General features: G+C 38.0%; 1 protein-coding gene across 6 annotated transcripts in view; it reads right to left on the bottom strand.

Annotated features, from left to right (window-relative positions):
- LRRIQ1 (leucine rich repeats and IQ motif containing 1) overlaps positions 1-13,601 on the bottom strand; it is a 96,025-nt gene that overhangs the window by 82,316 nt on the left and 108 nt on the right. For 2 of the 6 annotated variants that reach the window (XR_014502415.1, XM_083400920.1), the window contains exons 2-10: positions 12,347-12,495; positions 11,713-11,824; positions 11,036-11,130; positions 9,019-9,145; positions 8,439-8,668; positions 7,361-7,435; positions 5,252-6,730; positions 4,500-4,652; positions 3,249-3,399 (exon numbers count right to left, since the gene is read on the bottom strand). Coding sequence is in view for 5 of the 6 variants with exons in the window: in XM_083400920.1 (XP_083257046.1) it covers positions 3,249-3,399; positions 4,500-4,652; positions 5,252-6,730; positions 7,361-7,435; positions 8,439-8,668; positions 9,019-9,145; positions 11,036-11,130; positions 11,713-11,824; positions 12,347-12,487 (2,563 nt within the window). In the remaining variant the exon portion in view is untranslated. Of the gene's footprint in view, positions 1-3,248; positions 3,400-4,499; positions 4,653-5,251; positions 6,731-7,360; positions 7,436-8,438; positions 8,669-9,018; positions 9,146-11,035; positions 11,131-11,712; positions 11,825-12,346; positions 12,496-12,716; positions 12,814-13,228; positions 13,599-13,601 lie in introns of those variants that run through there. The other 4 variants (XM_083400923.1, XM_083400921.1, XM_083400922.1 and 1 more) reach the window with 4 other exon arrangements.

Below are 13,601 nucleotides of genomic sequence, written 5' to 3'. Positions count from 1 at the left end.
CCAGTTATCATCCTCTCCTGCTGGCATAAAGCAGCGGACTGATAATAACAGTATATCTAATAACAGGTTGAACTCTTGCTTGGTGCATTATCTGCAAATTTTTAAAATAAATATTGGGATCACTCAAATCGCATTGTAAGGGGTTAAACTAAATGTTTCATCAGGAGAGGCTGTTGTGGTGGTGCTCTGCTACCATCCTAATATTGGGGTTGCTGCTATTTAATGGAATGGTGTCAGGTGATGCAGGGGGGTGGAAAGCGTTAGGACTGTGTGGGCACACCAGAGGAAATACTGGATTGGTTCTGCCTGTGTGCCAGTGCAGTCCTGGATTCACCTGCTACACCACTGTCCTGGTAAGTGGTAGCAATGCTTCCTCGCCCACTCCCGTGTGCCATTAGTAATCACATCACAGTGTTTTATTAAAAACGAAAACAGGAATTTCTTTTCCCGGGGCTAATAATTGGTGTATGCGTGTCAGAAGTAACAGTAGGGAGGGAAGGGTTAAACATTTCCTTCCCACAGGCTCCTTGCGGGCTATTAATTTAAAAAAGAGCATGTGCACACACTATCTGACAAGTTTTCCAATTATACATTTTGTGACGTGTGTAGTTTGGCCCGGTATTTTTGGGGAGCATGGGGAGAGGAATGGTTGGCAGGTACTGAAGAAGGTGTGGAATTAGTAACACTTCAAAAAAATAAAATAGCATACTTTCCTGTTTCTGGTCCTCTGTAGAGTTGGAAAGGACCACGAGGATCATCTACCCCATGCAATGCAGGTATCCTTTGGTCAATGTGGGGACTGAACCGATGACCCTGAGATTATCTTTGTGCTATCTTTGATTTGTTAAGATGTTATTAAATCTATTAAAGCCCACAGCTTCTTTAATAGCTTAGTCTATATTGGTATAATAATATGTGATGCTTTGTTTTAAGGGTTCTGCGTAACTAAGAAGGTAACAAAGCTTTCTATTTACTAACTAAAGCTGGTTCCAAAAGGAATATGTTTCTGATTTCAAACTATCAATAACCTAGACTTTCTTTCTTTTTAGTTTATTTTTATTAGTTTTCAAATTATTATAAAACCATGAAGACGGAAGAAGAGTAACAAAAATTCAGAAAATATCCAACTCAGGGCATATTTGTAAATCCAGAACTAGTTTAAATTATTCTGATAATGAGCAGTCAGTATTCATAGAATGCAATACAATTTTTTTATAAATTAAAAAACACACACCCTTATTTTATCAACTGAGTTTAAACTATGTACTCTCTCTGCATTTAGTTTTACATGATATGGAAAGCAAAAGAGACACTAAGGACTAAAATGTTATATACCGACAGTGCAATTCACTGCATGTTTACTCAAAAGGAAGTCCTACTATACTCAAGGGACTTACTACAAGGTAAGTGACAGCAATTTAAGCCTCATTTTAAAGAAACAGCCACAGAATCATTTGAACGGAATGTAATAAGGACTGGGGTGGGGTTGTTGCACTGCAACTTCCAAATCGACCTAGGGAAACTCTACAGGACTCAGAGATGGAAAAGGAGGGGGGAATCTTTAAAAACACAAGTCTATCTTTGTGTAATTCCATAAGGTGTTTTTTTTTTAAAAAAACTATCAATATGTGATTGTGTAACATGAAATGCAGCTTACAAACCAGACCTCCCCCAAGCAGTTGATGAGGACAGAAAAGCAGGCTCCAAGTGGTTTTCTTGAACATCTACTTTCTCATTCAAACTCATCTCATTTACGGGTAAGCACAGTGCTTTCATTGTATATACAGACAGGACAGGAGGCTTTTGCCTCATTGGCCCTGTAGTCTTCATATCCAAGACTCATCAATTCATATTATGTCACTCTCACATTAATCTTTCTGATATTCTACCTCAGGAAATCCATCTGAAACAAGTAATCCTTTACAGTACTACTGGCACCGAAGACAGATTGAACACAGATTCCAGCATTTCTGCTACCAATCAGTCCACCTTGTTGGTTTACCTTGGATTACTGATCTTTGAGATTTAATGAACACCAACAGTCACTATTCCAAGCAGAAGCTTGTGCCTAAGAAATCTGTCACTTTAATATAGAAAATTTAGCAATCTAAAACATAACTAACTGGATTGGGTGCATTGACATTATAAATGTTCACATTTAAATTAACATTTATATACAAGATTTATATACTAGAAGTAAAATAGCTTCTTAACCTTTCATTTTCAATGTTGTAACCTTTTTTGGGGGTGCAGAAACTTTGGTATGACATCATATAAAGAGGCTTTACTGGAAAGAAGCATTCATTCAGCTACTTTGACACTATTTTGCATAACAGGAGACTAATAGTTTTTGAAATATAAAATAAATTATAATGTCATTCTTTGGTTCATACTCCCCTTTGTTTATTATGTGCAGACATCTTATTTGCTCATGGGGATTTTTTGGGCTACTTTTATTTTTTACCACAGTAAGATAGCCAAGGCAGCTTTTGCTTTTATTCAGCCTAGTGCATGTTTCATTGCTGATTCATCAGTTGAATCCTCAGGTTTTGAAAACCAGTTTCCTAATATGTTACTTCATTAAATGAACCACAAATTAGATATGTACCTTATTTTACTAACCATACTCATGTACACTACAGTACACCACAGTTTCTTTGTCTAGCATAATCAACAAAAGGAACCCTGGTTGAAACTATGAAAACAAGAGCAAAATCTTCTCCAGTGCTCCGCTTGAAATCTATGAGACAACCAAGCAGATTGCAGCATGAGATGCACTGAGAGGGAAGGAGGAGAGCAGACATGGGGATTAACAGTGTGCCAAACGGAAGACAGGTCTTCCTTCAACTATGTCCGCAAATTTCTGTGAGCTTTCTTGTTTATTTTACCTTGAAACAAGTTAATCAGCAAGACTGGCCATTTATATAAAATCTGCTCCCCACCACAGACACTGAGTGCACCAGGGAATATGCAGATGGGCACCTATTTACTTTCCCTGGTAAATGAAAGTTGTTTACTTGTACTGAAGTGTAACTAGGAACCACAAGACTGCCCACCTATGACCTGACTCTCAGTGCTGAGACAACCACCATATTTTTAAAAAGAGCAGACCACAGAGGCTACTAACCCAAACCAATTAACAGAGGCGTTTATTGTTAATCACATAAAAATATCTTATTAAGAACATTTATTTACCTACTAATGGTTGCAGTTCTACTATTTATCAACGGAAATAGTCAGTCCCTTACCAATTCGAGTGATTTTATTGTAGGAAAGTTCAAGATTCCAAAGATTAGTGCAGCCATATAAACCATGAAGGGATGAAATGTCATTTTTGTTCAGAATTAGTATGCAGAGATTTTCAAGATTCTCACAATTAATCCCTTTAATATTGTTTTCCTGTAAACAAACCAAACAAATATTTCCAGTTTTATTACATTTTTTTGAATGAACTAAATATAATTAACAGTACAATCCTATTCATGTCTACTCAGAATGCTCAATAAATTGAATGAGATTTATTGCCAGGTAAGTGTTTAGGATTGCAGCTCTTGCCTCTGATCCTGATTAAAACTGGTACAAAAATCAGTTCAAGCCAGGCTGAATTGAGAGGGAGGACAGTTTTCATAGGTTCTCCTGGGTGAGAGGCAAAGGAGTGTAGTTAAGGGATTACTATCATCTGCCTACCACATGGGATACACTTACTTGTGAGCTTTAGTTTATCATCTGTGGCCCTAAACTTTGTGCTGTACATAGGGTTATTGGGTGAAGGTGTTCAGATATGTCTGGATGAGCCTTTGGCAGGCAGTTACAGTAATACTTCAATTCCATTCATTGTAGGCAAGAGAATATTTAATTTGAGTAGAGGAACTGATTACCACATGGGATGGAGGTCTAGATATTTGGCCCTTTTCAGCTCCTCCAGTAGTTTTTGATGGGGCTAGCCACTAAGCCCTCTGTTTGTTGGTGCTATTACTTAATGCTAGGTCAGTCTGTAACTAAATTATGTTCATCCCTGATTTGACCTTGAAGGGGATGACATTACATGTATTACTGTGACTCACATGTATAAACTGGGTGGGCATGGGGTAATTCAGCTACACACATCTGGGTTCTTGGTACAGCACCAGACCAGTCTAGATGGTCAAAGGTGTATGTGTTGGCATTGTCCATAGAAATATAATCTTTTACCAGAAAACCTATTAATTTGGGGATGGGCTTACAGGCGCTGCATCTGTGTTAGACTAGATAGACAGATTTGGGATGCTGTCAGTGTATTCACCACCCTGCTGATAAGCAGCCTCCCTGACGAGGCTGGTTACTAGCAAGGTGAAAGATATCCATATGAAGGTTGCTATTTGAAAATATTATGCTGGACTAGCTAGACCTTTGATTTGATCCACTAGGGCTATTATGTTCTTATTGTATGTGGAGTGGATGTGTAACAGCACCTTTTGAAATAATTTCCACTTCAACGTAGACTAAAAAATACATAGTACCTCTGCATCTATGTATTTTAGATCTCTGCAGTTGCTGAGTCCTTCCAAAGAAAGCAATCCACAACGTCTGAGACTCAGAAATTGTAGCTTTGAACACTGTGACAACGTGGAGAGGCTGCAGCCCGGCAAATCTTGAAAGGTAACTGTGGTCACCTATACACATTCAATAAAAAAAGTAATATACTCTTGCAACATTTGAAATATATTTGCAATGCATTATATAAACTGTGATTTCATACCATCCAAAATATTGTTTCTAGCTGCCAACAAAAAAGTTTGGAAAAATCCAAAATCATATCAGGGGGTGGGGGTAGAAAACAATTCATGACATCCAACACACCACAATGGAAAGATATACTTCTTTGTGCCAACAATTCAACAATTGTTCTATGCTACTGAACGCTACTGCGTCTCGCTCATCCACTATTCTGCAGGCTGTGTAAGAGGTGTAAAGTCTCTTGGAAGGTTGTGATCAGGTTGCCTAACTGCACAATACTGCCATAGTCCCCACCCAACCCTTTGCATCAACAGAACTAGAGAACACAATGAACAAGGAATGTGGGAAAGAGTTTCTATAAAAGTCAGTAAATTATTCAAGCATTTTTGGCAAACTTTATGATTCTACTTCTTACTTCCTCTGAGGGGAATGTTATGTCAGCACTAAGAACCTACGAATAGCTCGCGATACATAAGCACTAAAAGGATTCACAAGACACTTGTATGACAGTTTTGAACTTGCAACTTTTACTCACCTGTTGCAGAGAATTCCAAGGGCCAGCCTGCATTATCATGGCAGCACTCAGAGGAGGCATCAGACCAGAGGAGCATTTCCGTGGCCTGCTTCTTTCAACTATTTTCTTCCCCTGGTGTTCCCTATAAATTCTAGACCAGGATTTACATCCTTTCATCCACGCTAACCTCTTCTTTTCAATAGAATCTGAAAGCACGAGTGGTTGCTCAAAAGAATTGACTGAATTCTCACATCTGGCCCAACAACTAGTGACTTCCTCGTGAATTTCTTTTACAGCAAGCTCTATTTTAATATTTTCAGATGCATAAGACCCATCTATCGGCCCAGTGCCTCCAGAATCTAGCTGAACATCCATGCTGATGCAACTGCTGTGCCTGCTGTCTTCCTGATTAACTATTGCAATAGTTTCACTATTGACAGCATTTGTATTACCATTTTCCTGAAATTCCACAGTTGTCAAAAAACGGTCTCTGTCATCATTTGCTACACGTATCATTTCGTGTATTTCATCTTGTTTCTTTTTCTCATACCCTTTTCCCTGTGTTTCAACTTTCTGTTGCTTTTCCTCAATTAGTTTCATTCTTCCATATTTAGCTTCCTCCTGTTCTTTTACCTTTTTGATCTCTTCCTCCTTATTTGCTATTTCTAAAGTCTTCTCTTTATTTGGGGGGCCCATTCCCCTTTTTATTTTGGCAGTTTCTTCTTCCTTTCGCCCTTCTACCTGCTCTTCCTCCTGTTCTTTTACCTTTTTGATTTCTTCCTCCTTATTTGCTATTTCTAAAGCTTTCTCTGTATTTGGGGGGCCCATTCTCCTTTTTATTTTGGAAGTTTCTTCTTCCTTTCGTTCTTCTGCCTGTCCTTTTGCTTTTAATTTCTTTGTTATTTTTGTAACATTGTCAATATTGTCCAGCTTCATTTGCCTTTCTGATTTTTCAGTTTCATCATCTTCTTTGACTTCTTTAATTATTTTTCTGTTTTTAGCCAGCAGTTTTTCTTTATCCATATTTTCAGACTCCATTTTCTTTTCTATCACAAATTCTAAGTGGCCTTTTTCTGTCCTTTTCAGTTCTTCCAATATTAGTTGTTCTCGCTGAAGTCTCAACATTTCTTTCTTCTTTTCATATTCTTCATGCCTCTTCATCTTTTCCTCAAGTTCTTGCCTCTCTTTTTCTTCCCATCTCTTTCTTTCTTTCTCCTCTTGTTCCTTCTTCTCTAGGGCCCTCTTCATCAATCTTTCCTGCTTTTCTTTCCTTTCCCTTTGCATCGCTTCTTGCAATTCTCTTTGCTTTTCTAGTTCTTTTTTCCTTTCTTTCAAGACAGGGGAATATTTTTTGTACACCAAGAAGGCTCTAAAGGTAGCTTGGATTTTTACAGCAGCCATATTCTGCAGTTCTGACAAGTGTTGTCTTTCCATAGCTTGTTGTTCTTCAAACGCCTTTTTTTCTTCTTCTATTTGTATCTGTAAGTTATTAATCAATTCCTAAGCCAAAACAAAAAAGTAAGCATTTTTAAGAAATACAAAAATTATGACATACAAATCATATAATATAAATAGGTTGCATATTAAATAGGCATATTAAAACAGGAAGGTCAGAGGGAGGCGATGTCAATCTATTTGTAACATATATATTGAACTGTGTTCCATTTATTGTTCAGTGTATTGCTATTGTATTGGCTCTGTTATAATAATTATATGAAATGAACTATTTGTAATTGTCCCAGCAGGTGTAGAAAAAGCATGTTGCTATCCTGAAAGAATAAATTTGGGATGGTATTCAATGCTAGTATCATAGGTGCCAACTCCCTGGGGCCCTGGGTGCCCAAGCACCAACAAAATTCCCAATGAGGGGGCCAGGCGCTCTCAAATTTCAATGCCAGGGCCATTCAAGCTGCATGGCACCCATGGTCCCAGGCACCCATGGTTATGGGGCCAAGAATCAAAGTAGACTTATTAAAGTTAATAGACATGACTATCTTAGATGCATTAATTTCAATAAGTCTACCCTATGATGGTTTGGGCGTGACATGTGGGCTGAGGATTATTTTCCTATACATAAACTACGATACTACAATCTTATAAAAATTGTCAACATTCTTGTATGTAAATTACCTCATGCTGTCTCCTTTGTTCTTTCCAAGACTTCTCCTCTTTCATCAGCTCTTTTTCCATCACTGCCTGTTGTTGCTGTGCATAATATAGATAATCAATGTTAGAACTTCAATTAATGTTAGATTTAAGAATGTCTGACAGAGAAGGTGCATGTAAAAAAGTAACAGAAAAGGCTGGAAAATTATAAAAACCAAATGACAAAAGCTGAAACATTTACTAAACTCTGTTACTCTAGAAAAGCATACTAGTTGTTGGTATTCTTATAATAAACAATAAAGCAATGTTTCTGAACACACTCTTAGATAATATGTGTAGCACCAAAGAGAAACAAGGTCCTCTTTGTACCCTAAAGGAGCTGATTGCTACAATATAATTCTTTTCCTGTAACATTTGAAGTATAATATACATATCAATGTCAGTGAAAAGCATGTCAGAACTTATCAATGACTAGCATATTATGAAGAATCAGTTCTTTTATTGAAGCTGTATCTACAGGGATGCGGGTAGCACTGTGGGTTAAACCACTGAGCCTAGGACTTGCCGATCAGAAGGTTGGCGGTTCGAATCCCCGCAACGGGTTGAGCTCCCGTTGCTCGGTCCCTGCTCCTGCCAACCTAGCAGTTCGAAAGCACCTTAAAGTGCAAGTAGATAAACCTTCCGGCGGGAAGGTAAACAGCATTTCCATGCGCTGCTCTGGTTCGCCAGAAGCAGCTTAGTCATGCTGGCCACATGACCCGGAAGCTGCACACTGGCTCCCTCAGCCAATAAAGCGAGATGAGCGCCGCAACCCCAGAATCGGTCACGACTGGACCTAATGCTCAGGGGTCTCTTCACCTTTACCTTTAGGTTAGCTACACAGGGCACATATATGTTTAAATTATTATGCCATATTTGCATGATTTAATGTATTAAATTTAATGTATTTCATTAATGTATGTTTTATATTTTATTTTTTCTGATGTTTATTGTTTTTTAATGCATTCAAATTCATTTCAGTCTAAAAACAAGATATACTAAATAAATAAAAGATATGACCCACAGGTTTTAAATATGCCCATTATCTACATTAAAATATTACCGCATGGAACATTTCTAACTTCATTCTTTCAGCTTCCAGTTCCTCCTGCCGTAGTTGCCTCCTTTTTTCCTCCTCTTCATTTTGCGTTTCTTCCATGCACTTCTTAATTTTCAATTGTTTTATTCTTTCATTTTCAAGTTCATTTTGCTTTTGTTCCCAGAGCTCATATTCTCGCTTGCATCTTTCTTCAACTTCTTGGAAAGTAAAGCTAAGGTCTGTGCCACCATCATCTAGAAGAATGCAGGCATGAGAATCTGGAATCACTGATACCATTGCGCCCCCATAAAACTGTGTTGCCAGCTCCTGGTGGTTTTAAGAATTTTCACTATACCATAAAAACAAGGTGTATGATTTTTTTTCTGCCTGTGATAATCTATTTTAACATTCTGCACTAGAGGAGGTTGCTTCATCTTCAACATCACCAACAATATAGCTCACATTATGCAGATGTGGAACATACCATGTACAGAAAATAACTGGCTAAACAATCTCTGGCTAAACAATATTGATCTGAGAGACCTGGGCTAAGTCATGAAGATGAGTAATTCTCTGTGAGTCACTATCTTACAAGATTGTTTACCTGTCAAAGAACAGATATCAGCAATTTCACTGGAGGCAATGTCTCCATTATTATTGGCCTCTATTGTATTATCAGAAGTCACATTGATCTGTTGTTCTTCATCTTCATCTTCTATTTCAGACAATACCTAAACAGCAACAAATATTTTCATGAGAGTGTAGTTGAGCTTGGAACCATCGAACTATACTCAGAAGCAGTTATGTTCTATGCTAGTCATCGTTCAAAATTGAAAGATATAGTAGGAGAAATATAGGTAATGAACAGATGTTATTTGTTATGGATGAAAAGTTTAGGAGCACTTGTATTGGCCACAATCCAACTTGGTGTGTGCAGAGTCTTGTTGTAAGAGCAGCAATCTTACTATTCAGTTGTTTAATGAGGAGGAGAACTGAATTAAATTCCTTTACTTTCCCTCCTAAGCTGCTAATCAGAAATATCACCTATTTTCGAATGGGGGTTTGTGTTTACAACCACAGCTAGATTGGTGAAAGAAAATGTGAATGCAATACAGCACTAGCTTGCATTTAAGACTTCTTATTGAATTAGGGATGTCTGCATGGAAGTCTACTTCAACAAGCATATTGCCACAAGCAAAATATGAGACAAGCCTCCTACCCAACAATAGGTTTGTATTTGTATTACAGTTTGTATTTTAACAGAGATAAATTCAAAATATAATTTTAAAGGAAGTTTAGAGCAACCACCAAGCTTATCAAATTATTTCTGTTATGACAATCAATATAAGCTTATCTCTACATGTGTCACATTTTCTGCTATATTGTTATTGCTCTCTACTGCCAAAAACTAATCAGATCCTGAATTTTTTTCTACATATGAAATTTTATTTTTGTCATAACTAGCCAGTTTCTAAAAAGAATGTCACTAGGAACAGTTTTTTTCTGGAAACATATATTTGAACTACGTATTAGTGCAAGGGGAAAAAAGAAATAAGAATACACACACACAGTGGATTAAAAAAAAAACCTATTTAAAAATATTTCCTTATATTTGAACTGGATTTTTTTTTAAAAAAAGAGAATGGTAAATACTAAGGTTTTCTCAAATCAGGTGTGGGGAACTTTTGGCCCTCAGATGTTGTTGGCCTACAAGTCTCCTGACCCTTGGCCATGCTTGCTGGGACTGGTGGGAGCTGTAGTTCAGCAACACCTAGACGGCCAAAGGTTCGGCCAAAGGTTAGGATACCTATCTTAGATAATAACCAGATTATTATTAAATAACATGTATATAAGTATGTTAGCCAAAGTTGAACAGGAAATTCATGCAGGTGAGTGAGAGGGCTGGCACCCATTTTCTGTACCCAGTACAGAAGCCATTTTGGTGGCATGAGGAAAGAAGCCACCAGGTCTGAACCCAACAGAGAAACCCAGTTTTATCACCCTTCTCTGCCAACCCAACCCCAGCAGATCTTCTCATGGCTGGACTGCTGTTTGATAAAGCTTAGATTCCTGGTGGTAATTCCCCCAACACAAGGGTGGAAGCCCAGACCTTGGAGGCTGTTAAAACCTAGAGGGTTCCTGAATGCTCTTGAGAATTGACCAGTGGAAAATGCTGATGATCTTTTCAAAGTCCTGTCTCACTACAGAATGGCAAGCTAAGACAGGAGATTGACACAATTGCTTCTGAGTATCCTCTCCAGCACTGTGCAGTCCAAGTAGATCCTTGATATTCTGAGGAGCTAGAGGCTATGCAGAAAGCCTGATGAAGATTAGTTAGCACACATAACTGTGCCTACCCTGAGGCTGTGCAGATGACTAAGGCACACTTTGCAGCCTGCATTGCACCCCATAGCAGCTGGCCAGTGGAGCTATTCCACATGGTCCAGAAGTTGCTGACTCCCACTCTGAAGGAACATCTTGTCCACATCATCTGGTCGCATAAACTGAAACCAAGCCCACAACACACCACTGATCCCACAACATATCACAGACTGTAGGCATGTTTGGCAAGTGGAATGAGCAGTGGCAGTAGTCCTAGTAAAAATATATAGAGAAAATACCCTTTTCTTTAATTCTTCTGGATCTTCATTATATTCAGAAGCCAACTCAGCCAAGCATTCTGAAGCATTATTAGGAACTACCTTGTATATATCACCTGCAAATAAAGAAATTATAATGTAGACACTGCAGAAGAAGTTAGTGTTCAAAGCCTCAAATAACTCATTTCAGTGAGACATCCTACTAGAACTTATATAAATAAGATAGCACTTCTTTCCAAATGGGCAGGGTTTTTTTTTAGGTTGGATCATTATACATCCAACACTAAAGATACATTCCATACAAGATCAGGGTTGCTTATTCTACCTTTAAAAGACTCATTAAAATTCCAATGAAAGGAATAGGTTAAGTGTTTTATACAAATCATACTTAGGATATCTTAATAATCAAAGCATAATTTGTGGCAGGCCCAATGTTAAACAAGGGTTTCTATCAATCTCCTAAATTTGCACTCCCAGGTATTTTCCTGTTAATATTTACAAAAAATCTCCATAACAGTGATAAACAGCTACGGCTACCTGAACATTTAACATTTGTCTATTTAAATATTTTGAATACTGCTAACTTACTTTTCAGTTACAAATAATTCTAAAAATGTTTGAGTGCTGTAGTTTCTCATGTAAAACATAAGCATCTTACTTGTACACCAGTAGCAAAACAAACTGACTAACTCACTTACTTGATATTTCATCATTTTCCAAATCTTGCAAAATGAGCTTTTCTGCATTGTGGCTACTCCTCTTCACAAAATTCAAATATTGGATAACTGATTCTGGTAGCTCGTCTGAAATCTAATATACATTTTAAATTAAATTCTATGTTATTTTCATATTAGGCTTGTTTGCAGCTAAGTTACAATCCTAGGTGGAACTATGTAAGGTAGAAGTATTGGAATACAAGTGCTGCAGTCTCAAATCCTATTTATTTATTATATATTACCTTTCTGCTAATTCACTTAAAAGCAGTTATTTGTTCATGGTTTAAGTAAGTTTATAAAAGAATTAGATGAATTCATAGGACAGCAGTGGGAAACATTTAGCCCTCTGATGGAGTCCCTCTGAGAATTAGATGCTGGTTACAAACAGTGGAACTACATTTATGTTATAATATGTTACTGCAGAACTTATATGCAAGTTTCTTTAGGGTCTAGGATACTAAGAAACAAGCCATCCACATGGTACCCTCCATGGCATATATTATCAACCAAACTAGTAAATATATCAATCTGCCAGAACTCTGTATACTGTATATGCCAAGTTTGTCAAGTATGCAGAAAGATCACTGTATGCCACCAAGTCCTGTGGAATACTTACTGGTTCGCTGTCACTTGAAGCTTCTGCTGATAAATCAGGATCAAGATCAGGATCATCTATTTCAGAGGATGAAAAACTGATTTTGCTTAATTCAAGTTCTATTTCTTCTTCAATTTGTCGATCATCATAATTTTCCTCCATTCCTTTTACTGTAACATGGAAACGGCAAAAAGAAAAGAAATGCATGTGCTGCCGAACTGTTACTTCTACGGTTAACATTATGTTGTTGTTTAAGACCATTCTAAAATAATATGGCATGCTATCCATCTCAAGTAAAGGTGGAGGTATAACTAGTGATCTTGACAGTATGAGGAAAGGGCCAGGTAGGCAGTTGCTGAGGTTTAAGTTGTGGAGACATTACATTGCCTACCTTTGTCTAGTTGTTGTCACTGTCATTAACTGTGCTGCCTCCTGACTGGTTCATTTCCTTGTCCCATGCATAAAGACCATTGTGGCTTGATAACAATTGTAGCTAATGTATTTCTGTTGGCCAACCACTTTTCAAAAGCAACACTTTGCAAGGGCAATAAAAATGGGGATACAATGTGCCTGCTTTTATTTATTTATATACACTCAGGGATATATATATATATATATATATATATATATATATATATATATATATATGGAGATGGTTTAAAAACAAAACAAAACCACAACCCACTTGTGGGTTAACTGTCCTTAATCTTTTACCAGGGACAATTTACACTTAATGTTGTTTATCTACATGGCCCTAATGAAGTAATGTGGCATTTTGCAGAGAAATGAAAGAAATGACAGGTTACTCCCTTAAAAAACCAGAACGTTATATCCACCGTCAAATAATAAATCTATCCAATACACACAACTCTCAGGATATATCCAAGTTTGAGGCACACTCACTGTGCACTAATGCAACGGAGTGACACTTGGCACGTCTTGGCTCCAAAGAGAAGCAACTTAAGTCGTTAAAAAGAAAGAAATAGACGGCAGCCAGAGCCTCAAGCTTACAAGCGACACGTGCCCGCCAAGCCCTCAGAGCTACTACACGTCCCAGAGTGCATTGGGGGTAAGCAAAGCATTAAGCCTTGAGCGGGCAGCGCCCCGTTGCACGCTGGGAGTTGTAGTTCTAGGCATCGCCCTCGCTCAACTGCCGCCCCGCTCTATCTTAGCGATCGAAACGAGTTCCTCCCCGGCTGTTTTGTCAGGAGAGGGGATCCGTCCCTGCTCTCGGAGTCGAAGACCGTTTCATCCCTCCCGCTTCCCGCCGCCGCTG

The sequence above is a fragment of the Podarcis tiliguerta genome (assembly GCF_965153285.1).
Source record: "Podarcis tiliguerta genome assembly, chromosome: 10".
Lineage (NCBI taxonomy): Eukaryota > Metazoa > Chordata > Lepidosauria > Squamata > Lacertidae > Podarcis > Podarcis tiliguerta.
The sequence above is the reverse complement of the archived record's forward strand: the minus strand, read 5'-3'. Positions and strand labels throughout refer to the sequence as shown.